Raw genomic sequence first — 27,420 nt, 5'->3', positions numbered from 1 at the left:
CTACGGTCCTGTCTGTGCCTTGGCTGCAGGAGTGTCGTCCTCAAGGCTTGGTGGGCCATGGTGGTCCACGCTGCCATCCTGGTTTTAAGGAACTCTGTGCTTCAAGACAAAGCCCGTTGTCAGTTCATAATGCATGTAATATTCTTTGCAAACAACATAATTCAAAGGCAACTATTCATCATTTTTCCTCATTCAACATCCCATTTTCACATGCATCTCAGGTGATGGAAAATATCATGGCTTGAAGCAGATCCCTTTAGTTCTCAGCTTCCATCTTTGCCTTTTAACACATTAAAGAGGTCATTTTCGGCAGATTTGCCCATTGTTGCCCATTGTTTGATTTCTTGACTGCTGCTTACATGATGGACATCTATTGTAGATCCAAGTAAATTGAATTCTGTATAAATTCAATCTTTTATTCCCATTTATCATGATGTTGCCTACTGATTCAGTTGTGAAGGTTTTTGTTTGTTTTCTCGTTGTTCCAATGTAATCCGGATTTGGTCCTCATCATTAAGTGTTTTAAACCCTCTTCACTTTCAGCAAGCAAGATTGTGGCATCTGCACAACATTCTTAGAGAAACTGCCACCAGTCTGAGGCTGTGTTCTTTTTCACACAGTGGAGCTTCTTGAGTTATTTGCTCAACATGGAGATTGAAAAGATACAAATTTGACACACACCTTTCCTGATTTTAAACCACACAGTATCCCTTGTTCTGTTCAAATGACTGCTTCTTGGTCTATGGACAGATGTCACATGAACACAATTCCAGAATTTCCATACTTTATATTCTAGAATTTCCATACTATCCATAGTTCATTATCATCTACACAACCAAATACCTTTGCATAGTCAAAACAGGTGAACATCTTTCTGCTGTTCTTTGCTTTTTGCCAAGATTCAGCTGATAAAATCAACGATACCTTCATTCCATGTTGAGAACATGACACACAGAATATAACTGACAAGCTTTGGTGCATCATCAGTGTCTCTCCTGAACCAGCTACCAAATCTCTCTTGCTGGTCCTCAACCTCACAATTACATGGTCCCTTAACCTCTGCCATGTGGTACATGAAGCCCACCCACTGCTCTGCCTTTCAGTCTCATAGTCTCTGTGCTGTTCCTCTACTCTGTCTCATGATCTCCTTGTGTCGACCTCTGGATTCAGTGTGGCCTGCCCTCCACTCCTTCAACAAGGAAGTATCTGGAACAAAGCACTCTACTAGTAGCACTTTTCCTTAATATTCCCAGGAATTATCTCTGTTCCCGTGTCTGAAATATCTTTCTAGTAGCCAGGAGAATGGCAACTAAATCTGATTCATCCCTCTATTACTGTTTCACGCACCCCAGGTGCAAAGTCCAGCACAATTATTTGGTGAGCGTTGCCAGACACATGGATAGAAGAGCTATATCAAAGAATTTCACTTTACCACACATGTCCGCTTCAAAATTTGTTGTGAATTTCTGACAGTTGTCTGTTGATATATAGCTGCAATCATTTTTCACTTCATGGACATTTTGCTTGCCTCTAATACTGACGGTATTAGATAGCTTCCACGTTCTTTTGGGTCACCTTTGAAATGAGCACAGATATGGCTCTCTTCCAGTTGGTTATCCAGGTAGCTGTCTCCCAAACTTCTTGGAATAGACAGACAAGTGAGAACTTTCTTCATTGCATTAGTTTTTTGAAAGATCAGTACAGCTTAGACTTGTTCCTTATTACCATGCCACATGCTACCTCCTGAAATAGATGAACATCATCCGATTCTTTTTGTTATAGTGACTCTGTATATTCCTTTCATCTTAAAAAACCATCATTTTATTGGAGGCTCTTACAGCTCTTATAACAATCTGTACATCCCTTGTGTCAAGCACATTTGTACATAAGTTGTCGTCATCCTTTTCAAAACATTTTCTTTCTACTTGAGCCCTTGGTATCAGCTCTTCTTTTTCCCCCTCCCCTCCTCCGCCCTCCCACCCTCATGAACCCTTGATAAATTATAAATTATTTTTATTTTCATATCTTGCAGTATCCTCTGTCTCCCTTCACCCATGTTTCTGTTGTTCATTTACCCTGTGGGTGGGGTGAGGTTATACATCAATCATTGCAATCGGTTTTCCCTTTCTCCCGCTTCCCCCTACCCTCATGGTATCTCTACTCCCATTACTGTTCCTGGGGGATTTATCTATCTTGGATTCTGTGTGTCCAGAGCTCTTATCTGTATCAGTGTACATGCTCTGGTTTAGCTGAATTTGTAAGGTAGAACTGGGGTCATGATAGAGGGTGGGGGTGGGAGGAAGCATTAAAAAACTAGAGGAATGTTGTATGTTTTGTTGGTGCTATACTCCACCCTGGATGGCTTGTCCCTTCTTTGTGACCTTTCTGTAAAGGGGATGCCCAGTTGTCTACAGATGGGCTCTGGGTCTCCTCTCTGGCTCCCCTTGCTCTCATCAATATGATTGCCTGTTTTGGATCTTCTGATGCCGGCCTTTCTTTTTTTTTTTAAATATACTTTTATTGGGGGCTCTTACAGCTCTTATCATAATCCATACATTCATTCAGTGTGTCAAGCACATTTGCATATATACTGCCATCATTTTCAAACCATTCTCTTTCTACTTGAACCCCTGATATCAGCTCCCCATTTCTTTTTCCTCCCTCCCTGCATACCCTCCTTCATGAACCCTTGATAACTTATATTTTTCCATATTTTACATCATTCTCCGTCCCCCCCTCACCCATTTTTCCATTGTTCCTCCCCCTGTAAGGAGGTTCTAGGTTGATCCTTGTGATCGATTCCTCCTTTTCACCTTCAACTTCCCCTAATCTTCCTGATATCTCTACTCTCCTTGTTGGCCCTGAGGGGTTTATCTGTCCTGGATTCCCTGTGTTACAGGCTCTTATCTGTAGCAGTGTTCATGTTCTGGTCTAATCCAATTTGTGAGGTAAAACTGGGGTCATGATAGTAGGGGGAAGGAAGCATTAAAGAACTAGAGGAAAGTGGTGTGTTTCATCGGTGCTCAACTGCACCCTGACTGGATGCCGGCCTTTCATCTTCTTTTAATGCTTTCTTTTTTTATTCACTATTTTGCCCACAGAATATTTCAGTATTAAAATTTGAGGCTTGAGTTTTTAGTTCAATGAATTCAATTTTAGGAATGTTGATCATGTTCTTCCCTTTGGTCCCCTTCCTCTGGTGCTTCGCACATTCCATTACAATACTTTACTTTGACTTCTGGAGCCACCCTTTTCAGTTCCTTTACTTCATCATTCCTTCAATTCCCTTAGCTACACTATGTTCAAGAGCAAGTTTCAGAGTCTTTTCTGACATCCGTTTTGGTCGTTTCTTTCTTTCATGTTTTTAATGACATCTTTCTTTTGTTCATGCATGAACTTGGTGTCATCCCATAAAACATCAGGTATTATGTCAATAGTATTCAATGAATTCTTAAGATTGGCTCTAAATTCAGGTCAATGTAATCAAGGTCATACTTTGGCTCTTGTGGACTGGTTACAATTTTCTTCAGTTGCAACTTGAACTTGCATATGAGCAATTGATAATCTCTTCTGTAGTTGACCTTGTTCTGACTGATGATACAGAGTTTCTCCATCATCATTTTCCACAGATGCAGCTGATTTGATTTCTGTGTGTTCCATCCACTAAGGCTCACCTGTATCGTCCTCATTTGTGTTGTTGAAAAAGGTATTTGCCACAAATTAGTCATTGATCTTGAAGAAAAAGACCCATAATTTCCAATCATCAGTTCTTCTCTGTTTCCATGTTTCCAATAGAGAAGAATGACTACAAATGCACCTGGATCACCTGTTTGAATAATTTCAGAATGCAGCAGTTGTTTAAAAAAAGCTACTTCTGCATCTTTGACATTAGTGTTTGTATATGGATAGTATCCTGCTATTGATAATGCTTTATTTCAAGAATTGTTCTTTTTAACAATGGATGTAACACCATGTTTCTTCAATTTGCCATTCCCAACATAGACCACCTAACTATTTGATTCAAGATGGCCAATACCAGACCCTTTTATCAAACTAATGCCTTGGCTAGAAATATTTTTTCATCCTATTTCATTTTTCATACTTCCAATATTCCTAAATTACACAGCCTACATCCCATTGCAGCTGTTTCTTCTCACTTTGGGTTGTGCCCTATCGGCGAATGAAGGCCCCAAAGCTTTACCACACCCACATTAGTAAAGTCAACTCTCCCTGGAGAGGGTATCTTTTTCCCATTTGCATTCTGAGTGCCTTCTTATCCAAGTGGCTCATCTTCTTGTACTGGATCAGAAAGCTTTCCACCGCAACTCATAAGGTTTCACTGCACATTTTTAGAAGTAAATTGCTAGGTTCACTTTTCTAATCTGTCTTAGTTTGGAAGCTCTGCTGAAACCTATTTACCTTGGATGATCCTGCTGGTGCTTGAAATACCAATGTCATAGCTTTCAGTAACACTCAAATCCACCACAGTACAACAAACTAACAGACCTGTGGTGATCTATACACTATGCCATTTATTCTATATTCTTAGTGATTTGCACTATTGGCCGTAGCAACAACAGAGTAGCAAGAGCAGAAACAATATCACCATCCTCAATAATAGCGAAACAAAACAAAAGTGACCATTTACTGAGTTTGTGCTACATTGTGATCAGTTATTTGGGTATTTTATATGATTGGAGGGTCCCTGTGGCAAGTGGTTAAAGGCTGGACTGCTAACCGAAAGGTGATTCAAATCACCAGTCACCCGGCTGCAGAAAGACGTGACAGTTTACTCTTCTAGACCTTGCAAATTTGATAGCTCTATAGGGCAGTTTGACTTTGCCAATAACTCCAAAACCAAACTCACTGCCGAATTGACTCCCGATTTATAGTGACCCTGTAGGACAAATTAGAACTGCCACTTGTGGGTTTCTCGAGTTGTAAGTCTTTGTTAGAGCAGAGAGCCACATATTTTTCCCTCAGAGCAACTTGTGGATTCAAACTGCTGACCTTTCAGTTAGCAGCCCAATGCATAAACTACTAAGACACCAGGACTTCTTAGTCTGCCCCTTAAGGGGGATATTATATAAATTTCTGCATAGAATGCTTATTTTATCCACGTGAGCTAATGCCCCTCATCCTAGTTTTATAGATGGGGGAAATTATGCACAGAAAACTTGTTTGAAGTAGAACAGTTGATAAATGGTGGTGTGGGACTAGAAGCCGAGATCTGTTGTATTTCACACCCCTGCTTCAAACCACCATGTTCTCCTATTTTACTGTAATGAGAACGTGAGTCTGTGGTTGATTAAGCTATTCCAGTGGCAATACTATACAGTCTTTGGAATCCAACAGACCTGAGTTAGAATCTCATTTCAATCAGACAACCTACATGACCCCAGAAAGGTGACTAAATCTCCACTGAGATGGAGTGTTAACAAAATTGTGACCATTAAAAAGATGATGCGCCTAAGTTTCAAATTTACTTCTAGAATTGACCTAGCATATTTTAGATACTCAGTAAACATGGAAAGGGAGCCTCAGAGAGCCTAGAATATAGCTCCCCACTGGCCACAAAAAAAGAGAAATCTCTGGGTCAAGGACCCCCATCCAGGCCCACAGACTTCAAACTCAATGTTCTTTCCACTCTACTGCACATTAAATGACTCCTAGCTCCATGAAAGCTCTGGATCAAATCCATCCTTTTATGTCTGAATGGAGTCCCAGGAAGGATTAGAGACAACATGTATATTGCACAGAAGAAAGTTATTATAATACCTGAACTGTTAAGACACATCATCCCCAAATAACCACTGTTGCTATTGGGTGTAAAGACAATTCCAACATATAGTGTAAATCAGAATAGAACTCCCCCAGAGGGTGTGTTGGGTGTACTCTTTACAGGAGCAGATTACCAAGCCTTTCTCGCATGGAGCTGCTGTATAGATTTGAACCACTGACCTTTTGTTTAGCAACCACGTGCTTAACCATTTGCACCCCAAAGATCCTGTACAGCATCCCACAGATCCTGCACACAACCCCTAAGATAGAGTAACTACTGCTCACTGACACAGGAATTCTATACTTGTGTGTTAGTCTGGGTACTCTAGAGAAACAAATCCACAGAAACTCACGTATAAGAGTTTTATGTAGAGGTTAAGTGCACATCAAGAAAATATTCCAACCCAGTTCTGCCCAAGCACACAAGTCCAACATTAACCCATATGTTCAACACCAATCCACAAAGTCCTCCTTCATCTCACAAAACAGACTCAACAATGCTGACTGCAGGAGGAAAGCCAAGTCAGTGAATGTGTAAGTAAGCATCTCAGCTCTGGCAGGGGTCTCCATACGGCTGCTCCAGCACTCAGGGCTGCATCGGGGTAGGTCTATGCAGCTGCTTCTTTTCAGGGATGTCTTGCAGGAAGTCAGCCTTGCAAGCTGAAGCAGGGAACTGCTAAGGGAGCTGCACCCTGGTGCGACCATCACAAAGCAAGAGACCCGAGAACTCGAGGCTCACTGAGCCATTTATCCCTCACCCTTCAATTAACCCCACATGTGTTTATCGGCCAGGTTGGCACAATAAACTAACTAACTCAGCCTGGTAATTTAGTCTCAGGGAATAGAGATAAGCTATACATGAAGATGTTTGTTGTGCTTAAAGGAGGCATGTAAAAGTGGAATATTCTATGATAGGGAATTATTAGGTCATTTTGGGGAATATCCGCTCCACGGAATATTGTGCATCTTTATGGTGACCAGGAAGACTGGGCAGCTGCAGGAAAGTCCCTTGGGGGATCCTAGGAAGTGAAGTCACCATGATACAAAACTGTTTCTGTGTCACAGTGATCAACAGCCATAATCCCAAAACAGGAGACTGAGAAACATATGAAGAGAGGCTGGAAAGCCTCTACGTGGGTGGAAAAGACTCTACGTGAATTTCTTTCCTCCTTCTTTTGCACCTTTTCAGCTATAATGGTGATTTCGTCATGCAAACCTACAGTGACTGATTGCAATGAGGCATTTGATTCCAAATGGAGCATATTGCATCCCTCCGATAATAGCCACCAGAGGAGCAAAAAGCACACAGTTGGATGAAAGGACTTGAGGAAGAGTCAGGGTCAACATCACCTTTACGCTTTTAATTCATCTTCCTGACTGATAAGGTTATGAAACCTTATTTTCAGACCAAATTTTGCTTCTGAGCACTGGCCCAATGAAGCTCCCCAACATTGAGCACACATCTCATTTTATCTGAGACATGCCGCTGATGGGAGCACCTCACATTGTCTGGGTGGAGGCCTCTCTCAGGAAGGAGCGGGGTGTGTTGCAAAGGAGCTTACTGCAAAAACAAAACCCAGGGCCACTGAGTTGGTTCTGACTCACGGCCACCGTTTGTGGTCCAGAGTGGCACTGCTGCGTGAGGTTTTCACGGCTATAATCCTTACACAACAGATCACTGGGGTCTTTCTTCTGCAGTGTAGGTTCAAGCCTCCAACCTTTGGGTTAGCAGCCCAGCCCAAATGCAAATCCATTCTTTGGGGGATCTGCTGCCTTGTCACAGAAGATATGAGCCCTCAGAGAATATTGGATCACTATACAAAAAAAACATCATATCTTGACTCAGCAACCCTTGCATCTTAGAAAGTAGCTTCTGATGGAAAATGGTGTCCACATTCTTACCTGCATGTGCCAGACGCTCTCGCACGATGTCCAATCCATTATACACGACTTCTTCAATGCGTTTCAGGGGCTCTGTGAAGGCCGAGTTGTTCATCATTAGGACGCTGATCTCATAGCTGCCGTTGTTGCAGTTCCGAATCACCTGCGACGACACGAACACCAGCCCGGGCTGGAGGAGGAGGTACCACAAAGCCAAGTCCAGCAGTGGTGTCTTCATGACTTCTCTCACCTCAGACTCATCCTCTTTGTGCTCACTCTCTTTGCACTGGGCTTCCAAACTGGCAGGGCCTCCAGCGGGACCGTCTCTTGGCCCACTCTTCCCCACGTTCCTTTCTGGTCATGCCCACTCTCACGTGACCCATGCAATACAGCCGCCTGCCAGCAATTAGCAGCTACATTATGGTAGGACAGAAACCAAAGTTCAACTTGTGTGTTTGCTCACAGAAAGGTCAGAGCTATAAAACAGGGAGATTACTCAGGGCCTCGCCCAATAAAAATACATCCATTTGTGACACATCCTGAGAAGAGGGAAAGAGGAACTGAGCAGGATACCAGGTACATAAAAAGCTTTGGGAGATGGAAAATAAAGGCCAAAGGGCTAGAGAAAGCACAGATATGATGGACTATTAATGCGTATTTTTCCCCAGTTCGTGGAAATGGTGTGCTTACCCAAGGAAAGTCTGTGTTTTAGTTCATCCACACAAAACATCGTTGAGACTGGCTGCGTGTCGGTCCTTGGCAAGACACATAGCTTCTAATGGGGGAAGGCAACGTTAAGCAAATAGTATAAATAAATACATCACCCAACAATTAAATAAAGTTCAAAAAAGCCAAAACCAAGCCTGCTGCCATCAAGTCGATTCTGACACAGAGCAACCTTATTGGAAAGGCTTGAACTGCCCCCATTGGGTTTTCAAAACTATAATCCTTATGGAAGATGTTTTTTCCTGCAAAGCAACTGCCAACCACTGAGCCACCGGGGCCTGTCTACATGAATGGAAAGCTCTGGAGGACTGTCACTGTGCTTCAGTGCCATCAAGTCCCTTTCAGCTCATAGTGGCTCCACGGAGATGCAGTAGACCCACCGCAGATGGCTTTCTGGACTGTAAGGCTGTGATCTCTCATGGCACCAGGTCCCCCAGGTCTCTCCCGCAGAGCGAAAGGGAGGGTCTGGACTGCTAGCCCAGCAATTGGAGGCAAGGGCCAAGCCTTTCTGCCAGCAGGGCTCCTCGTGGGTGATTAACATAACCTTTTACAGAACCTGAGAGAAGTTCCCCGAGAAAGTGTCCTGATCTGCTTTCATGGCCTAAAATGCATCCTAAAGGATAAGAGAAGTTAGCAGGATGAAAAGAGAGGGAGGTTGTGTCCCGGAGAGGGGCAGCCTGGTGAAAGGCCCACAAGCGGCAGGAACATGGCTCGGTTCAGGAGCTGCATGAGATTCAGCGTGGTTGGAGCAGAGAGGGTGGGACTCAGTCAGGTGCTAGTCAATAAGGCCTTGGGAATTTATTCTAAAAAGGGTCATGATTTGATGGATTGTCTACAGACCATTCAGCTTTCTGTGGAAGGAATGCCCTGCAGAGAGACAGGAGTGGGTGGAGGGAGTGTTAGCAATGTGTTTGTGCTCCCAGCGAGAGTTAAAGGAGGCCTGTCACTGTTAGTATGTGTGCTTGTTTTTAATTCCGTCTGGAGTTTACAAATATGGAAGAAAGGTGTGTCAGTGGAGTGGATGTGGTAGGTCATTTGCAGGGTGCTTTCAATGTAGATATGAAGACAACAGGTAGATGGGGTTTTGGAATCTTCTAACTAAAGCATATGAAAAGGAAGACGCATCTGAAAGGTGAAGTCCCAAGATAACAGGTTCTGCTGGGAGAATTTCAAGGGCCGAAAGCAAATAGGAGACCACTTAAACTGACATCTTTGAGAGATGTGCTCTCCAATACCAGACAAGATCCTCTAAGATAGAAGAAGAAGAAAAGTGGGAGGGAGGGGAATTACTCCACAGGTGAAAAGTCACCTGTAGTCTAGCAGGAGCCCCTGGGTAGTTCAACTGGTTAGCATGCTTGGCTCCCAACCTAAGGCTGATGCTGACATCTACCGGAGGTGCCTCAGGAAAATGGCTGGTCCAGCTATGTCTGCAAACTCGGGCATTGAAGACCTATGGGCCATAGTTTGATTCTGCTTCATATGGTGTCGCTAGGCATTCCAGTTGATGGGAGGGCAACAGGGTTTCTAGTGATGCTGTTTCTGGCAACCCTCTGAACCTCTACTGTATGCTGTCTACTGTCCTGTCTGCCTCACCCTTGTCCCCTCTAGGACCCTGCCCATTGAAACTCTGCACACCACAGCGGTCTGCACATCTTTGTCTGCTCTTGGTGGAGATGCCAATGAGCTTTCCAAGCAGAATTTTTGTCAAAGAAGTAAAAGAATCAAAATATGAAAATGTTGTTCTGCTCACAAAGGTAGAGGACCATATCTGAATTGAGGGGATCTGAATAGCATAAAGGATTTCTCAACTGATGATTTAATAGTTCCACCAGATTAACTAAATACCCACTGAATGCTGATGGAAAGGACATGAGCGTGTCTACTTCCTTTATTTAATTGTATGTCAGGTACGCTGGTGCCCCAAATGTCCAATCTTATCACTTAAATTATGTCATGAATTAAAAGTGATCTGAAAAATTCACATATAAGCTGATCAAATACATTTGAAATCATAAGCAATGGTACATCACTTTAAAAATTGCTGTGGCAAGACTGCTTCAAAAGTTTAGAAAATGATAGTCCAAAAACCTATAAATATTTTTGCTCTTAGAGTGCTTCTCAATAATCTTAAAGCAACAAACTAAATAGAAGCATCAGAGGCTTGGTAAGAATTGATTCAGTGTAGCACAACAGCTTGTGTGATCACAAGGTGTTGAAGGGATCAGGTATCAAGCATCAAAGAACAAAAAATCATATCATTGTGAGTAAGGGGGAGTGCGGAGTGAGGACCCATCTGTAGGCAAGTGGACATCCCCTTACTGAAGGGTTTCGGGGATGAAATGAGCCAGTCAGGGTGCAGTGTAGCAACGATGAAACAGACAACTTTCCTCTAGTTCCTAAATGCTTTCTTCCCCCACCCCCACTATCATGATCCCAATTCTATTCTACCTTACAAACATGGCCAGACCAGAGGATGTACACTGGTACAGATAGGAACTGGAAACAAAGGGAATCCAGGACAGATGATCCCTTCAGGACCAGTGCTGAGAGTGGCGATACCGGGAGGGTGGGGTAGAGATGGGGAACCGATTACAAAGATCTACATAACCTTCTCCCTGGGGGACAGACAACAGAAAAGTGGGTGAAGGGAGATATCAGATAGTGTAAGATACGACAAAATAATAATAATTTATAAAGTATCAAGGGTTCATGAGGGAGAAGGGAGTGGGGACGGAGGGGGGCGGGAAATGAAGAGCTGATGCCAGGGGCTTACATGGAGAGCAAATGTCTTGAGAATGATGAGAGCAATGAATGTACAAGTGTGCTTTATACAATTGATGTATGTATGGATTGTGAAAAGAGTTGTATGAGTCCCCAATAAAATTATTTAAAAAAAAAAAAAGAATTGCTTCAGTGCTCCAGTCAGGAGGCTCATGTGCAAAGAAATTTCCTTGGCCTGACATCAATTTGTTGGTAAATAAATTACTATATATGTCATAAAAATAAACTAAGACAAACCATTTTAAATATAAATGTGTACTTTATAAATAATTCTTGCTTTAATTGATTTTTTCCCTTGTGAAGGGATTCTTTACTGATTCTATTCAGATGGGATAGTAGGATGTCAGATTGATGGTTGTTTATAGTTTGTGTGTTTGTCTTAAATTTGGTCTGGTACCTTAAAGTCTGTGTGCTTTTGTAAGCACTCAGCTGTGTTTGGATATGCAAACATATGCAACACTTAGGCACAGAGAAATGTCAATTACTGCAGATGGTAAAATGAGAAATCGTTAGGCGTCCAGGACTAATCCTGGAGCCAGTGAGTGAGGGGTTGAGATGAGAAGAGAAAGAGGAGCCAATATCCGGGCACTGGCCTGATAGCTTAAAAACAGAGATAGATAAATGTCCAGTGGAAGTGTCCTAAGGGATGGTAGCTAAACTGGGTGGAGCTATTTAAGCACAAAAGTACCTAAAATAAACATGAAATTGCATGTTTCTTGAGGGAAGGACCCTTCGTGGCAGCATAGATAATGCTCTGCTGTTCACCAAAGATTAACCATTCCAACCCAACAGAAACTCTGAGGAAGAAGAGACCTGGTGATTTGTTCCCATAGGGTTTGTAGCCTAGAAACCCCCATGGGGCAGTTCCATTCGGTCATATAAGGTTGCTGTGTGTAGGCATCAACTCACAGTGTACAGCAACATATCACTTTACTGCATTCCCACAACAGGTATTTACCAAGAAAACTCTGGATGACTAGCATTGTTCTCAGTTCTTAGCACAAATGAACAAATTTTCTCCCTTTCCCCCCAAAAATGCATTGTAATGGAATTTAATACTGATGAAACTGGCAAGCTCTCGCTAATCGTCAGTTGAGTCTGCACCTCTTACAAGCTACTTGTGAGAAGGTGGTGGGGTCGGTATCTAGACTGTGGGGTAGAGCAGGACAAGATAATCAGATGATGCGTAGAGTAGGGAGTCTGAAGTCAGAATAACCCCCTAATTTCAGGGATTTGATGCAATACTGAGGTAGATTTTTGAACTTTCTGCAAGTATGGGATGAGTTCAAGTTTCAAGATAACCTTATCTAGATCACAAGGACAAGGCTGTCTTGTTGACCTTGAGTCACTGTGATCAACCAGTGCTATGTAACTAAGCTCTAGTATCAGAGTCTCTGGGGTGTCGCAGCGACACATTGTGTTTTCCTTTGGTACCTGTGTCCTGATTCTTCCCTCCCTCCCAAGAGAAAGGCCTTTCCATCTCCAAACAATTTCCTGCTCTCCCTCCTTCCTGTGCCCATTTTAGACACTCTTTCTAGTTGCTGAGGGAAGGCTGGAGTAGATCAGTGTTACACTTGCCTGGTGGCAGAAGAATGTGTTAACATTTCCTGATGACACTTGGATTTATTTTTCTGTCCAGGGAGCTATGTTTATATAGTTGAGAAAGTAAGCGTTGGAAATAGTAGTAATAAAGTTCTCTGCACTTTGGAAATAGCTTGATTTATTTTGTTACCTCAAACACAACAGACGAAAGCAGGCATAGTCCACTCCCTGGTTGGACTGATATTTCATCTGTGAGATGAGAACTCTGAACTTTCTTGTAGAGAGCCTCGATATGACTCAGACTGTTGTTCCCCAGTGCTGCCGAAGAAATATTTCTTCACAGTGAAATAGATTAAAATGATAGCTTTAAAAAGAAGGAAAGAAGACAAAGCTCAATTATCTGAAGTGTGAAGATCTTTGAAGGAAGAGTAATCGCCAGTTTTGTTTAATGATGTGTCCTTAGCAGGCAGGCGGAAAGATGAAGAGAGAATTTAAAGACTAGAATAATATACCTAAAAAGAAGACTTAATTGATTCTAAGTCTTAGAATCTAAGAGGCAATCTGATAGTGCTAAACACAAACAAATAAAATGCAAGCTTGGAGTGGGATTTGAATCTTATTTCAGCTGTGTGTCAGCATATGAACTTTAACTGATTGCTCCTCATAGTAGCCATGTATGAAAGAGTAGAATTGCCCTCCGGGGTCTCCTAGGCTGTAATCTTTAGGGGCACTTACATCCAGGTCGTCCCTGCTCAGAAGAGCTGGTAGTTTCAAATGGCCAGCCTTTGGTTAGCGACTTTCAACACAGTGCCACCAAGGATACTTAGGAACTTGGGTCAAAACAAAAAATAAACGCAGTGATGTCTAGCCAATTCTGATTCACAACAACCCTTAGGATAGAGCAGAATTATGCCTTCGCATTTCCAAGACAGTAAGTCAACCTTTACGGAAGCAAACAACTCCACCTTTCTCCTGCGAAAGGAGATGGTGGATTTGAACCACTGACCTTGGGGTTAACAACGCAAGTTTCACCCACAACATCACCAGAGTTCATAATGAACTTGGGCCAAACCAAAGCTAAGTACATTGCCATCCTATGTAAGATTCCTGAGCTGTGACTCATTCTGGAAGCAGACAGCCTCATTTTTCTTACCCAGGAACTTTAGCAGCTTACCTAAATTTGCCAACTCTTGTTGTTTTCATCTCTAAAATTAATTTAATGAGTAGTCGATTTTAGAAAATATAGAAACATAGACATATGGACTGAGTACTTTCCTAGAAAATATTATTCCACCAGGACTCCTATAAAACAGCTACAATTAGGGGTCGAGGGGAGGAGATGGGCCAGTCAGGGTGCAGTAGCAACGATGAAAGATACAACTTTCCTCTACTTCCTAAATGCTTCCTCCCCTCACCCCACTATCATGATCCCAATTCTACCTTACAAATCTGGCTAGACCAGAGGATGTACACTGGTGCAGATAGAAACTGGAAGCACAGGGAATCCAGGGCGGATGATCCCTTCAGGACCAGTGGTGAGAGTGGCAATACCGGGAGGGTGGGGTGGGAAGGGGGAATCGATTACAAGGATCTACACATAACCTCCTCCCTGGGGGACGGACAACAGAAAAGTGGGTGAAGGAAGACGTTGGACAGTGCAATATTTGACAAAATAATTTATATATCATCTAGGGCTCATGAGGTAGGGGGGAGTGGGGAGGGAGGAGAATAATGAGGAGCTGATGCCAGGGACTTAAGTGAAGAGCAAATATTTTGAGAATGATGAGAGCAACGAATGTACAGATGTGCTTTACACAATTGATGTATGTATGGATTGTGATAAGAGTTGTATGAGCCCCTAATAAAATGATTTTTAAAATCCCAAGCCAGCTACAATCATCTGTGAGCGCTCAGTTGTATTTCTGGATTCTCAGTTCTGATCCATTGGTCTCCATGTCTATGATTGTACCAAACCAACCTGTACTGATTACTGTAGCTTACAATAGGTTTTGAAATCTGGAAGTGCAAGACCTCCTCCTACTTTGTTTTGGTTTGTTTTTTTTAAAGACATTTTATTGGGAGCGCTTATAGATATTATAACAATCCATAATTCAATTAGACCAAGCATAATTGTACAATTGCTGCCATCATCAGTTTCAAAACATTTTCTTTCTTCTTGAACTCTTTAATATTAGTTCTTCTTTATCCCCTCTCTCTACCACCCTATCCCCCAGGGACCCTTATTATTATATTATATTGTACCATGATTATTATTATTGCTATAACTTACACCACCCAATGTATCTGTTCACCTACAATTCTGTTATTCATTCCCCTTGAGTGGGGTTATATAGTCATCATTGCTATCAGTTCCCCCTTCCCTGCCCTCTCTTCCCATACCCTCAGGGAATCATTACTCCTGCTACTATTTATGAAGGCTTTATCTACCTTTGATTTCATGCATCTACCAAACTTAATTATACAAATGAACATATGAAGGTCTAACAAGATTAATGAGGTAAAACTAAAACCATAATAGTAAGGGGAGGAAATATTAATGAACAAGAAGGTAGTTATGTGTTTCATCAGTGATGTCCTGCACCCTGGATATATCATCTCTTCTGTGAGGGACTGTCCAAATTATCTTACAGGTGAGTTGGGGGTCTCTACTTTCTCTATGCACCTTCACATCAAATTGATTGCTTGTTTTTGAACTTTGCATAGCTATTCTTGTTGACCCTTCATGATCACACAGGGTAGTGTGCTTATTCAATGTGAGCTTGTTGCTTTCCTGCTAGATGGCTGCTTCTTTAAATCCAAACTGTTAAGACCCCAGACATTATATCTTTTAATAGCCAGGCACCATCAGCTTTCTTTACCACATTTGCCTAGGCAATGTGTCAGTTTGGGTTCACTAGAGAAATAAATTCATAGACACTCATATGTGTATATGAAAGAGTTTTATATACAAGAGCAATTGAGAACACATCCCAGCCCAGTCCAGATCAAGTCCAGAAGTCCAATATTAGCCAATATGCCTGATACAAATGTATAAATTCCTCTTCAGACTCACACAACACATGCAATGATGCAGAATACAGGATGGTCACAGGCCAGTGGTGGGAAGTCTTGTGGATCCAGTGGCAGTGGAAACATCTCAGCACTGGCAGGGGGTCTCCACATGGCTCCTTCAGCTCCAGGGCTCTAGGGTAGTAAGGCATTGCAATACTCCAGCCCCCTAGGTTACTTAGGTAGGTGACAGGAATAGACTCCACCCCACCCCCACTTGGCCACCTCCACCATCCCATCCCCTCAGACCTGAATTCAACAGGAATGTCTCACAGGGACAGAGCATGTGTCCTTCCTCTACCAAGCTATTTATCACCTCAGTGCCTCCAAATTAAGTCAAGTTGCGACCTGAGTGACAGGCTAAACTCCACCCCTTCACTCTTATGTCTCAAATTGACAACAGATTATGTAACTACCACACAGGTTCTAGATGTTATTATTATTGGGGTGTGTTAAGGGCAGGTTAAATCTACCCGGGTCCCTTATTGACCCTGTAAATTGTAAATTGGAGAGTGTAGAGCTTTATTTGTGTTTCTAACTGTAGACCCCTTTATAGTATATTGCTACACATCTCTGAGCTTTCCTCTCCTTACATACAATCCAAAGGTAGTTATAGACCATTATTTTGGGTGCCCCTGTAAGGAGGCTTCTATTCAGAAGGTGGTCTGAATAGGATCAGTGGGACTCCGTGTTTGTTGGCTATCTTTCCATAAGTGGGGAAGGTCACTGAGTAATCTTGAAGTGATGAGTTCCAATTTCTGTGGTGGGGAACGCAGTCCTATGTTTTCTTAGAAGTTAATGCGAACAGTTCTAGCAACTATATGGAGCTTGTTATGCCATGAGTTCAAGTTGTGTCTCTATCTCCCTGGGGTCGACTCTCTTCCTAGAAATCTGCAGTTTTACCTGGTGTGTTTAAAGATGGTTGTGTGTTGCTGACATGAAAGAAACAGGTTCCAGAGGTTATCGTGGTTGGGGTAAAGGAGGAGTATAAGGAATTCCCTGCATCTTAATTTTTAAAAATACTTTTATTGGGGGGTCTTACATCTCATATAACAATCCAGACTTTCCTCCAGTGTGTCAAGCACATATGCGGCCATCATCATTTTCAAAGCATTCCCATAAAATTATTTCCGTTGCTATTTCATAACTGTAGTTTTGCTACTGTTATGAATTGGGCAACCCTTGTGAAAGGGTCATTCGACCCCAAAAGTTGAGAACCACTGAGGGTGTAAGGGAGCAGGTGAGATTCAGGCTAGGGGGATGATATGGTTTCTAGTATGGCTGTGATACCTGTATTCTTATGATTGAGTTAATTATCTTGAGAGAATTTACCTGTGGTGAATTCAGGTCGGTGGGGATGGAATGGTGGAGGTGGCCAAGTGTGGATGGGGGGAAGGAGTCTATTCCTGTCACCTACCTAAGTAACCTAGGGGTCTGGAGTATAGCAATGCCTTACTCAGTTGACAGGTGTCTTAAGGAAGGCTTGTTTAGCTGATTTACTATTGTGTGATCTTTGAACAGTCTTTCAGCGAGTCTTTGTCAAGCCAAAACTTGTAAAACCTGCTTTTAACCAAGGCCTCAGACTTTAGCTCCTGGTGGTTTTGCCTGCTTTGTTATGTTAAAGCTTTGTTAAGGAACCAGGTGTGTGGTGGCTTAGATTCAAAGTTGTGAAAAGGAATATAGGCTTGAAATGACCTAGTTAATTTTTCAATTTTTTTTGCTCTTTTTGTTTTTTCTTTTTATTGTCTTTTAAAAAAATCATTTTATTGGGGGCTCATACAACTCTTATCACAATTTATACATACATCAATTGTGTAAAGCACATTTGTACATTCATTGGCCTCCATCATTCTCACATTTGCTCTCCCCATAAGCCTCTGGCATCAGATCCTCATTTTCTCCCTCCCTCTCCTCTGCCCCTCCCTCATGAACCCTTGATAATTTATAAATTATTATTTTGGAAATGACCTAGTTTTTGAAGGTGTTTTTTTAGGGACTTGTAGGGTGTCCTGGCAACTGGGCTGTGCCATGCTGTCCCTTATGCAAGGGGGATTAGATTGGCCAAGGGGAGTTGGGGAACACTCTGTTCTCCCAGCTGCCCTAATGGCTCATTCCTGTGAGGCTATGTAGGCTATGCTCTGCAGATTTGCCACAGGTAAATAGCCAGGGGCTCTCTGATTGTAGTGCATTAGTGTCTAATTATTTTTTGTTACTTATGCTGGCAGGCCACTGGAGGAGCTGGGGAGAAGGGGACAGGAGGTATCTGGTGTGATCCCTCTGTTCCTGAGTGGGGAGGGGAGATGCAAAGCCCACGAATGCAAGAGTGTTGAGGGGAGCATCGGAGTGAGCTCTTGTGGCTAGTTTGCAGAGACTCTCCGCAGGCCAGGGATTATGACCACCCTTACACAGTAGTCTGGGGAAATGACGGCATGCTGGCGGGTCTACAGTGTCGCAAGCAGGAGGGGGTAGTGGATGCATCCCACTGAACTTGGTGAGGGATGTGCGGGGCCCACAGACAGACTTGGTGAACTTAAAGAGTGTCGTTCAGCAAGCCATCAAATCCCTCTGTGGGCAAAAATCCTAAAGGGAAGTCTGAATCACCAACCGTAGTACAATGGGATTCTCTTTCTAGCACCCAGCCTTCCAAAATTGGCTTCCTTGCCTCTTGATTTTCCAATCTAACAAGGGGAGCACTGGACAGGTGTTTCTACCTGGACATCATCTTGAGAACTCTCTAGCTTGTTTGTTAACAATGCTTTGATTTTTCTGATTCTTTCCTAATTGGTTGACCTTTATGTATGATTGTTTTGTTTGTTTGATTTTTGTTTTGTTTTTTTCCGTTTTGCTCTCATAACTGTTTCCTTTTCTTTGATTTGAGAAAGTTTGAGTATGACGTGTTGTGGCAATTTTCTTTGGGATCGATTTTGTTCAGAGTTCTGTGAACTTCTTGAATAGTGATTTTGTGTTCTGTCATAATATTAGGGTTATTTTCCATTAATATTTCATCTTTCAGTTCTGGGATATTTATCAAATATAAGTTGTTCCTTTTGAAAATGTCCCATGGAATTCTTAGGCTCTGGTCAGATTTTTTGGTATTTTTTATAGCTTGATCTCATATCTTCACTATCACTGATTCTTGATTCTACTGTTTTAACCCTATTTTATTGTTTCAAAATTTTAGCTAGTTCTGCTAATTTAGTGTTTGAATTTTAAATTCTATTTGGAGCTGTTGGATTATTTCTAGGGTGTTTTTTTTTTTTCATTTATTTTGTCCAGTTGCTCTTGTAGTACTTTTCTGAGTTCATCTATCTCCTTTTCTGCCCACCCCCCCACCCCTGGTATTTTTCTATCAAATTTTCTTCCAATCACTTAAAGCAGCTGGATCATCACCCTAAACTCCTTCATGCGAAGATATAAAACTTTCTTCTTCTCCAAGATCTCCTCTGGTCCACGTCTGTATGTATTCCTGTCAAATGAATTGTTTTCTCCTGTTTCTGAATTCACCCAGAGACTGATAGACATGGAAATGTTACTCTCTCTCTCTCTCCATCCATCTCTGGCCACAAAGCAGTCCCCACACAGTTATTGTAGATCTTGGAGAGCCAGGGGTGGCCAGGCAGTCCAGCATTAGCCTACCCCCAGCAGGAGCCAAAGACAGGAAGCAATTAATTATTACCCTTATCAAAATCCTGGATTTGAGGCTAGCTCCCAAGTTTTCAGGCAGTGCTAGACAACAATAAACATATGAAGGGGAGAAAATAGAAGGTCCCAAACACAGCCTGCATGCCTGACACTGACACTATGTCAGGGCAGGTCCTAGATCCTATGTGGGCGAATATTGACAGACAGGCAGGTGATATCACTTTGTGTTCTGAGTCTCTGTACACCCTCAGGGCTGCCTCATTTCCTTGATGCCCCAGAGAAATTCAGCCACAATCCAATCCATGAAAGTTTCTTCCAGGCATTGAGAACCAGCCTTCAACTGAGCTGAATTTCTTCTACCCAGCGGACATGCTCTGAGTGGGTTGGAATCCTCTCAAGTCCAGGGTGAGGGCGCCCGTGAACTTTCCTGCTCCTGCCCCTAACTATGCTGCAGGGAAATGGCAGCGTCCTCTGCAGTGTGAATTCAGGAGAGGGTGTGGAGGAGAGGCACCAGCTCAGTGTTTCCTCTTCCCTGCTAAGGTCCAGAGCGTAGGGATGAGGGGCTGTTTTCTAAGTATTCTTCCAGGCAACGCAGAATCTGGGAGTTTGGGGGGACTCTCCATGTCAGTTCCTCCCTCTGAAACACCAAGGTGTAATTGGCAGAGGGTTTTGCTCCTTAGGAAAGTTCCAGAACTCAGGTACCCTAGTCTTGTCTACTTAAAAAAATATATTTTTAAGGCGGTTTCACAGAGACTCCACCTACATGACCATAGTGGATGGAACCCCTATTTCACTCCTGAAGTTACTTTTTTGTATTTTCCATTTGGTTAATTATTTCAACCATCTTTTTGAGGCTTTATTATGCCAATTTTATAGAAAGAGGAAAATTAGGCTCATATATTTGTTTGGATATGTGAGCATATTGGTGGCAAGTGGTAGAATAAGAATTTGGGTCAGGTCTACCAAATTCCAGAAGCAAATCTCTTTCCACTCTGAGTCTATTAACTGAGATTACAGATGGGGGGTGCCCGTTGGGCGTCAGGCAAGCCATCAGGAAGGCAACAATTCAGAAAGTCATGGAGAAAAATCTATTATCTTCCAATTCCATTTTCCCGCATCTTTTGACAGCCTCTGGTGTATATTTATAAAAAGATTGACCCAGTAGCTTTCTATATTTTGTTCCTGGGATAGCTCATCCCTGGCATCAAATGACCTTGATATGGTAATTGCTGTTAAATTTACAAAGCTTGATCTCTCTCTGCCAGATTCAAAATTTCGACCACCTTTTGACATTTCAACCAGGATATATAAAACAAGTCTCTGACACAGCACTGATAGACCAGAACTCTGGACTTCAATTGCCGTGCTCACTTCCCAGTCTTCATCACCCAAGGAAATGGAATCCTTCCCAATCTCTTTGTCCAATCGAAATCCTAGGGTTATTCTGGATTCTGTTCCTTCCCTCACCTCTTATTGCCAATGAGCAGAGGAAACCTGTTCCCACAATGTTTCTGAAAATTTCCCTCTTCCTTCCTTGTTACTACTGTCTTCAACTAACTTGTCTTTCTTACCTGGGAGACTGCCTTAGACTTATCATGGATCTTCCTGTACTGCTTTTGCTCCTTTAAGTCCATTTCTTACAAAACAATAAAATTTCACAAACATGTTAAAGAATACTGGGTATCCCTGGAGTATAATTTGGGCCAGTGGAGTAGCAGGACTAATGGGAATACAAGGAAATCCAAATGTGTCCTGGAAAAATGATTTATCCCAGAGGGAAAAAAAACAAATTCATGTAAGCACAAATAATAATGAACAAAGGTCAAGACAACCAGGTGGGACCTCCTAGCTGCACAATAGAAGCTATAGGTCCATGAAAATTTATCCAGACTCTTGGGAGAAAAATAAGCTAGCACCTTAGAATTTGAAATATCACCAAGACAACATTTACCATTGGGGCAGTGGGGGATGGAGTGGGGACAATGGGGAGAAAAGATATTCATAATATTTCAGAGACCCTGTTACCTCCTTTGCCACATCCTAGGAAAATTCTTCAGAAATGGTTAATGAAAAACAAATCAGCACAGAGATTTCCAAATAAGAAAAAATGAAGAAAAGAACAATTAGTTGTGTTAGCTAGTCTAGCATAGGCGCTGGGGCGTCCATTGTGCATTCCCAGAGGGCCGAGCTATGGAAACAAAGGAGTGGCACAGTGCTCAGAGGTTCAGGTTTCCCGCCAGCCATGCGTGGGTGGGTGCTGCACCTGGTTTGGCCCACCTAGGCCAGGTGAATTCAATTCAGCCAATGGGGTCAACCAGCGGTCGTCCACCACGCCTCCCCATGGAATAATTGAAAAGGCAGGGGCCAGGAGTCAACCTCATGATTTTGCGAGCAGTTTCCAGGCAGGCTGTACATTCTGGAGGAGCCCTGTGGGTGCCCTTGTAAATCTGAAACTTCTTCTAACGATCATAAAACACGCTTGGATCACAAACCAGGCTTTGGCATAATTTTTTTCTCATGCAGAGCCAAGGACCCACGTATATCTCTGCCCTTAAGAGATCTAACAGTTGTGAACCTTGATTTATGCAAAATACCTATAATTAAGTCTAAGTAGATAACAATACAGTCATACTGAATTTATAATATAAATGCTAAATAAAGAGTCTTAAAATAAAAGAGACATTGTAAGAGAAATCCTAAGGATGGTTTATAAAGTACTAAATAATCTCGGCAATCCTTTAGAGTTGACATGGGCTATACAGCAATGAAAGGAAACATTCAACATATTTCAAATTGAGATAAAGGGAGGAAGTGATGAAGTAGATGTATCCTAAAAGTCTCCAATTCTGAGGTTGGGGAAGCAATCAGGAATGCTAGTATGCAAGAGCTATTATTTGAAAAAGCAATAAAGGACTATTGTTTGAAAGAAAGGCCAAGAGAGAGAATGGGATTAATAATGAAGAAAATGCAGAATTGTTTCTAAATTAGCAAATAAGAAAAAGAGAATATATTTTCTATTACTTAGGTTTTTCTTTGGGTAATAGAGACTTGAAATAATAAGTGTTTAAACTGGCTTAAAGTTTCTTCTTCCCACAAGTAAAATATGGCAGAAGGTAAAACATCCAGGGTTAATATAATGGTTTTATGATTATATTACTGTTCCGCTTCCTTTATCTTTTTGCTCCAATATTCTTAACAGCCAGCCTCAGTCTTCAATTAATGTCATCTCATGAGGGCTGTAAACCATTACTACTTTCTTTAGTGCTATAGGACATTACTACTTCCACATTTCAAGCTGGTGGGGGCGGGGGACAACAAACCACTGAGGAATAGGGAACTGCAAGGCTCTCTCAGCTGAGCTTCCTCCACTTTTACAGAGGCTTCCCTGAAGCCCCATTCAGCATACCACAGAAATCAGTCACAGCCTCGGAAACACAGTTTTTCTACTCAAAAACTGCACGTACAGCAAAATCCGAGTCATGAATTGAGTACCAAGTGGGTGACCACCCATGTCTCACTAAGAGCGTACTGATAAAACCTGTAAAAATAAGAGTACCAGAAAAACATGAAGTCATATGCAAGGAACAAAATCATGCTTAGGAATTACTGAACTAAATGTGAATGGGATGGATCTTCCCATTAACAGATAAAGAGTGGCTTGGCTGTCGTGCAGAATGCATTGGAAAGTGGATGATTGCAGATGCGATTAGGTTGAAATCTGATACCAGATCATTTGAAATTTTTTGATCTACTTTAAAGTCTTTTTAGTTTTAGAATTTTCAGCTATCTTTTTGATTGAGGTCTTTGTTTTATTTTGTTATTGTTAGTTTAAAATTTTTATTTTCTGTAAATTAAATCAAGGATAGGTAAATCTCTAGAGACATTAACTGGATTAATGGTTCCTTGGAGTTATGGAAGAGGAGATTGCAGGGAATGAGGAGCTAATAGTGATGAGTCCAACAACGAACAAAATGTTCTAAAACTGATTGTAGTGATGATTGTGCAACTCTTCTTGGTGTGATTGAACTATTGAACTGTATGCTCTGTGAATTATATGCCAATAAAACTATTTTTAAAAAGAGTACCAGATTAAGAAACACAACAAAACACTATATATTGCTTAGAAACACAACTATAACAAAATGATGTTATAAAGGACACAATTAATTCAAGCAGTGCCTTCCTTCAGTCTTCTTAATTTTACCTTTCATTGGATAAACAGTCAATGGTAATGAGGAGGATGAGAATGATGGAGAAATGTAATATTTAATTAAAGTACACAGAATAGCTCCATTTTATATTTGTTGTAATTAATTTATCAGTTTAGCAAATTATGGGATTAATAAAATTTACCTCTAAAATAAGATTAGATTCAGATTAAGTAAAAAAGGTGAAGACCCTTGACCAAATGGATTGGTACGGTGGCAGCAGGAACGGGCTCACACTGAACAAACTGCAAGCACAGCATGGGACTGGGCAGTGTTTCCCTCCATTGTACAAAGGGTTGCTCTGAGTTGGAACACACTCATGATGCCTAATAACAGCAGATATAGAACTTCTAAAATAACTTTTATCAGAGTTCATAGATCTCAAATAACATTCTAAATATTTGTTGAATACTTACTGATACATATTTTAAATTATTTTCTTTCTTATACTTTTTTATAATATTTAAGATTGCACAGCTGATGTATAAATAATTGGAATGTTAAAATTGTATTTTATTTTATAGCTCAGAAATAGAAGGAAAAAAGCATGAAACTAACTTATAATTAGTTACTAAGATAAACTATGGCTATTTATTGATAGAGAAAATTTGATATTTTCCCCCAAAATCATATTAATGGGAGTTAATAGAGATATCATTCCAGAGCTCAATCACATCAAGCAGTATTGTACAAACTGCTACCATCATCAGTGTCAGAAACATCCTCTTCCTTCTTGAATCTCTTGATCTTAGCTCCCCTGTACTCCCCTCCCTTCCCCCCCACCGTAGCCCCCTACTTACTATCTCTAGAGCTTCATCAATCCTGGGTTTCTTATACCCCAAAATAGGAAAAACATATAACAAAAATTCAAGAGGGCTACCCTTAATGACAAAATATATCAAAAATAAACCCCAATATGGGAAACACACACACAGAGAGAAAGTGTTGGAAACCAGATCTGGTCCAACGTGTATCAAAGTGGAGATCCAATGACAAGACTTTAACCATTCAAGTCAGGTTTATCATTTTGATCTCCTAGTCATCTCTCCAATAATCTCTGTTTGGTAACATGTTGGTTTATTTCCACCCCTCTATTATAGACAAAGGAAAATCACCCCAAGTTTATTCCTGTGTAAATCTCACAAATGTATCTGGGGCTTCCACTGTCACCCATAGCCTTCTGAAAACCAGAATCTCACAATTCAGGCTCTGATATTATTCCCTCAATTATATGATTTACAATCTTTCGGTCACTGATGTTGGGGTGCTTCTGCTGTGTAGACTTAGTTGACATCTGATTTAGGTGGCTGCTTGTTTGGAAACACTCCTTTAAAACCCCAGACTCTAGTTTTTCTGATAGCTGGGCTTTACTATCATGCCCATATCTTCTGTGTTCCCTCCCAGAAGGCGAGGCTCAAACAGGGTCATGATGTAACAACTAATTGTTATTAAATTGGACCTAGGATTTAGTGCAAGTCCAAAATCCACTCCTGGATCAATGTTGTTGTTTTATCTGCCTTCAGCTCTCCTTAGAGACCTTCTTGTTAACTTAGGAGAGAGTCTTTATGGCAGTTACTTAATCTCCTGTCAACTTGAGCAAAGGGGTAGAGACTAGCCTGCCAATCAGGTCATAGCCAATGAGGCCTCTCTGTGGGCATGGCCTTCTCATGAGGACTCTGGGACTTCTTCTCTTCCTCCCTGGAGTCAGGACACACTATATCTTTGCTTCGTCTTCCTGCTGACAAGACACATGGAGATATGCTGATAGAACCAGAGGCCTGGAGCTGGAGGAGCCATGTGGAGACCCATGACAGTGCTGAGATGCTTTCACCACCACTGGATCCATAGGACTTTCCACCCACTGGCCTGTGATCTTCCTGCATTCTGCATCAATGCTTATGTTGTGTGAGTCTGAAGAGGAATTTGTAGACTAATATCAAACATATGGGCTAATATCAGACTTATGGACTTGATCTGGACTGGGCTGGGATGTTTTCTCAATATAAAATTGCTGTCTTATATAAAGCTCTCTTATACACAGATGACTGTCCCTGGATTTGTTTCTCTAGTCAACCCAGATTAACACAGTCTTACTGGATCATCTCCCTGGAGCATAAAAGACTTTCCGTTAATTTTGTCATTGATTAATCCTTGGTACTAATTTTTAAAACACTGCTGAGAGAGATATTAGACCAGTGTAGGTTAATTACACTTTGTAATACCATACGTGTACAGAATAAATCCTTGTGTGACTGGATGCTATTTACACAAACAATGGGAGTTGGTTGTCAGAGGAATTTTACAATAACATTCACTGACAATGCCACTCATAGGTTTGCTGGAATAATATATATCTTAATATAATATACATAGCATTGATGCACTAGGTCAGTTTGTCCACTTACCAACAGTTCAGTCTGCTTGTCTTCTGCTTCTTCAAACACCATGGATTTTCAGTCATAAGTCTTAGGGTTACAGGTGCTTTTGAGTTAGAGTCCAGTTAACCCAGTGGAGTTTCCCCATTAGATCGCTCTGGTGCAGCCTTTGGAGCATTCTGTACACCTTCAAGATCCAGGATTCAATGTCCCAGTGTTCTATGGCACTTGGCCTGGGTCCCCAGAGTGTATGGGTCCCCAGGAAGTCGGATCAGTGTAGCTTATTTGGTGCATATTACCAAGCACACTCCCCCACTAGGATCCTTAAAAGTAGTTTTCCTCTCACTTGGAGGTTAGGTCCTCAGCCTTTTTCTACCAAAAGACATGCACTTGTGTGCTCCTAGATGTAGCTGAACCCTTTTCCCTCTCTTGACTTGACTTTCCCATCAGTATCCCTCATTCCTCTGATAGGGATGTCTGCCTATCTGGGGGAACCTTGTTATCACTTTGATGGCAGCCAGTAAATAGTAAGCTTCCCCTCTCCCGTCCTTGACAATTGATCCCAGCTGACATGGAGACCTGTGCCTAAGTGACCTTCAAGCTCCACTCTTAGAGAGGATGGTGAATGGTTCATTGGCACCAGCTGGGCTCTCTAACAGGCTGTCTGACTGCCCTGACCAGCTGACTGAATGTCCTGCAAGCCTGAGATTGTGCTCATTCTGTTGCTTGTCCACAGTATTTGTACTTGTGTGATTGACTTCACTCAGCATAATGCTTTCCAGTTCTCTCCATGTCATGAGGTTTTTCATGGTTTCATTGATATTTTTTAGGGCTGTGTAGTATTCCATTGCATGTACATACTAAAGTTGTTTAATCCAGGCTTCTACTGATGGGAATTTAGGCTGTTTCTAACTTCTTGCTATTGTGAACTATGCTGCAATGAACATGGAAAGCATACATCTATTTGTGATCTGACTTTTTTAGGGGTATCCAAGGGAGTACCCCCAAAAGCTATATATTTAATTTTTAAAAATAAAATAACCTTATCACCTTCAAAGTTCTCTCCATTACATTTAATACATTTGTCAAATCTGTGATTCCATTCTTGGAAACATTTTTCAAACTCATCTGTTTGGATGGTTGAGAGCACCTCCCACATTTTTTTCTTCACCTCTTCTACATCATCATCTTGCTGTCCTTCATGTCCTTCTTCATTTGTGGAAACAAAAAGAAGTTACATGGAGTGAGGTCAGGTGACTACAGTGTGGGGGGGGAGGGGGCAAGAGAGGCATACGTTTTTTGCCAAAAAAACTTGCAAACTGAGATGGCTGTGTAAGCATGTACATTGTCGTGGTAGCAAAACCAGTGCCCTGTCTGTCACAAATCAGGTCTCTCTCTCTTTTTTTTTTTTTTGT

The 27,420-nt window shown here is 41.7% G+C and overlaps 1 protein-coding gene across 1 annotated transcript in view; it reads right to left on the bottom strand.

Moving 5' to 3' along the window:
- GUCY2C (guanylate cyclase 2C) overlaps positions 1–7,900 on the bottom strand; it is a 91,256-nt gene extending 83,356 nt beyond the window's left edge. The window contains exon 1 of the mRNA XM_075553086.1: positions 7,684–7,900. Coding sequence (XP_075409201.1) covers positions 7,684–7,900 — 217 coding nt within the window. The remainder of the gene's footprint in view (positions 1–7,683) is intronic.
- Positions 7,901–27,420: the final 19,520 nt, after the last annotated feature.

Source organism: Tenrec ecaudatus, chromosome 6, assembly GCF_050624435.1.
Source record: "Tenrec ecaudatus isolate mTenEca1 chromosome 6, mTenEca1.hap1, whole genome shotgun sequence".
In the NCBI taxonomy this organism is placed as follows: domain Eukaryota; kingdom Metazoa; phylum Chordata; class Mammalia; order Afrosoricida; family Tenrecidae; genus Tenrec; species Tenrec ecaudatus.
This window is presented reverse-complemented; position numbering and strand designations above follow the sequence as displayed.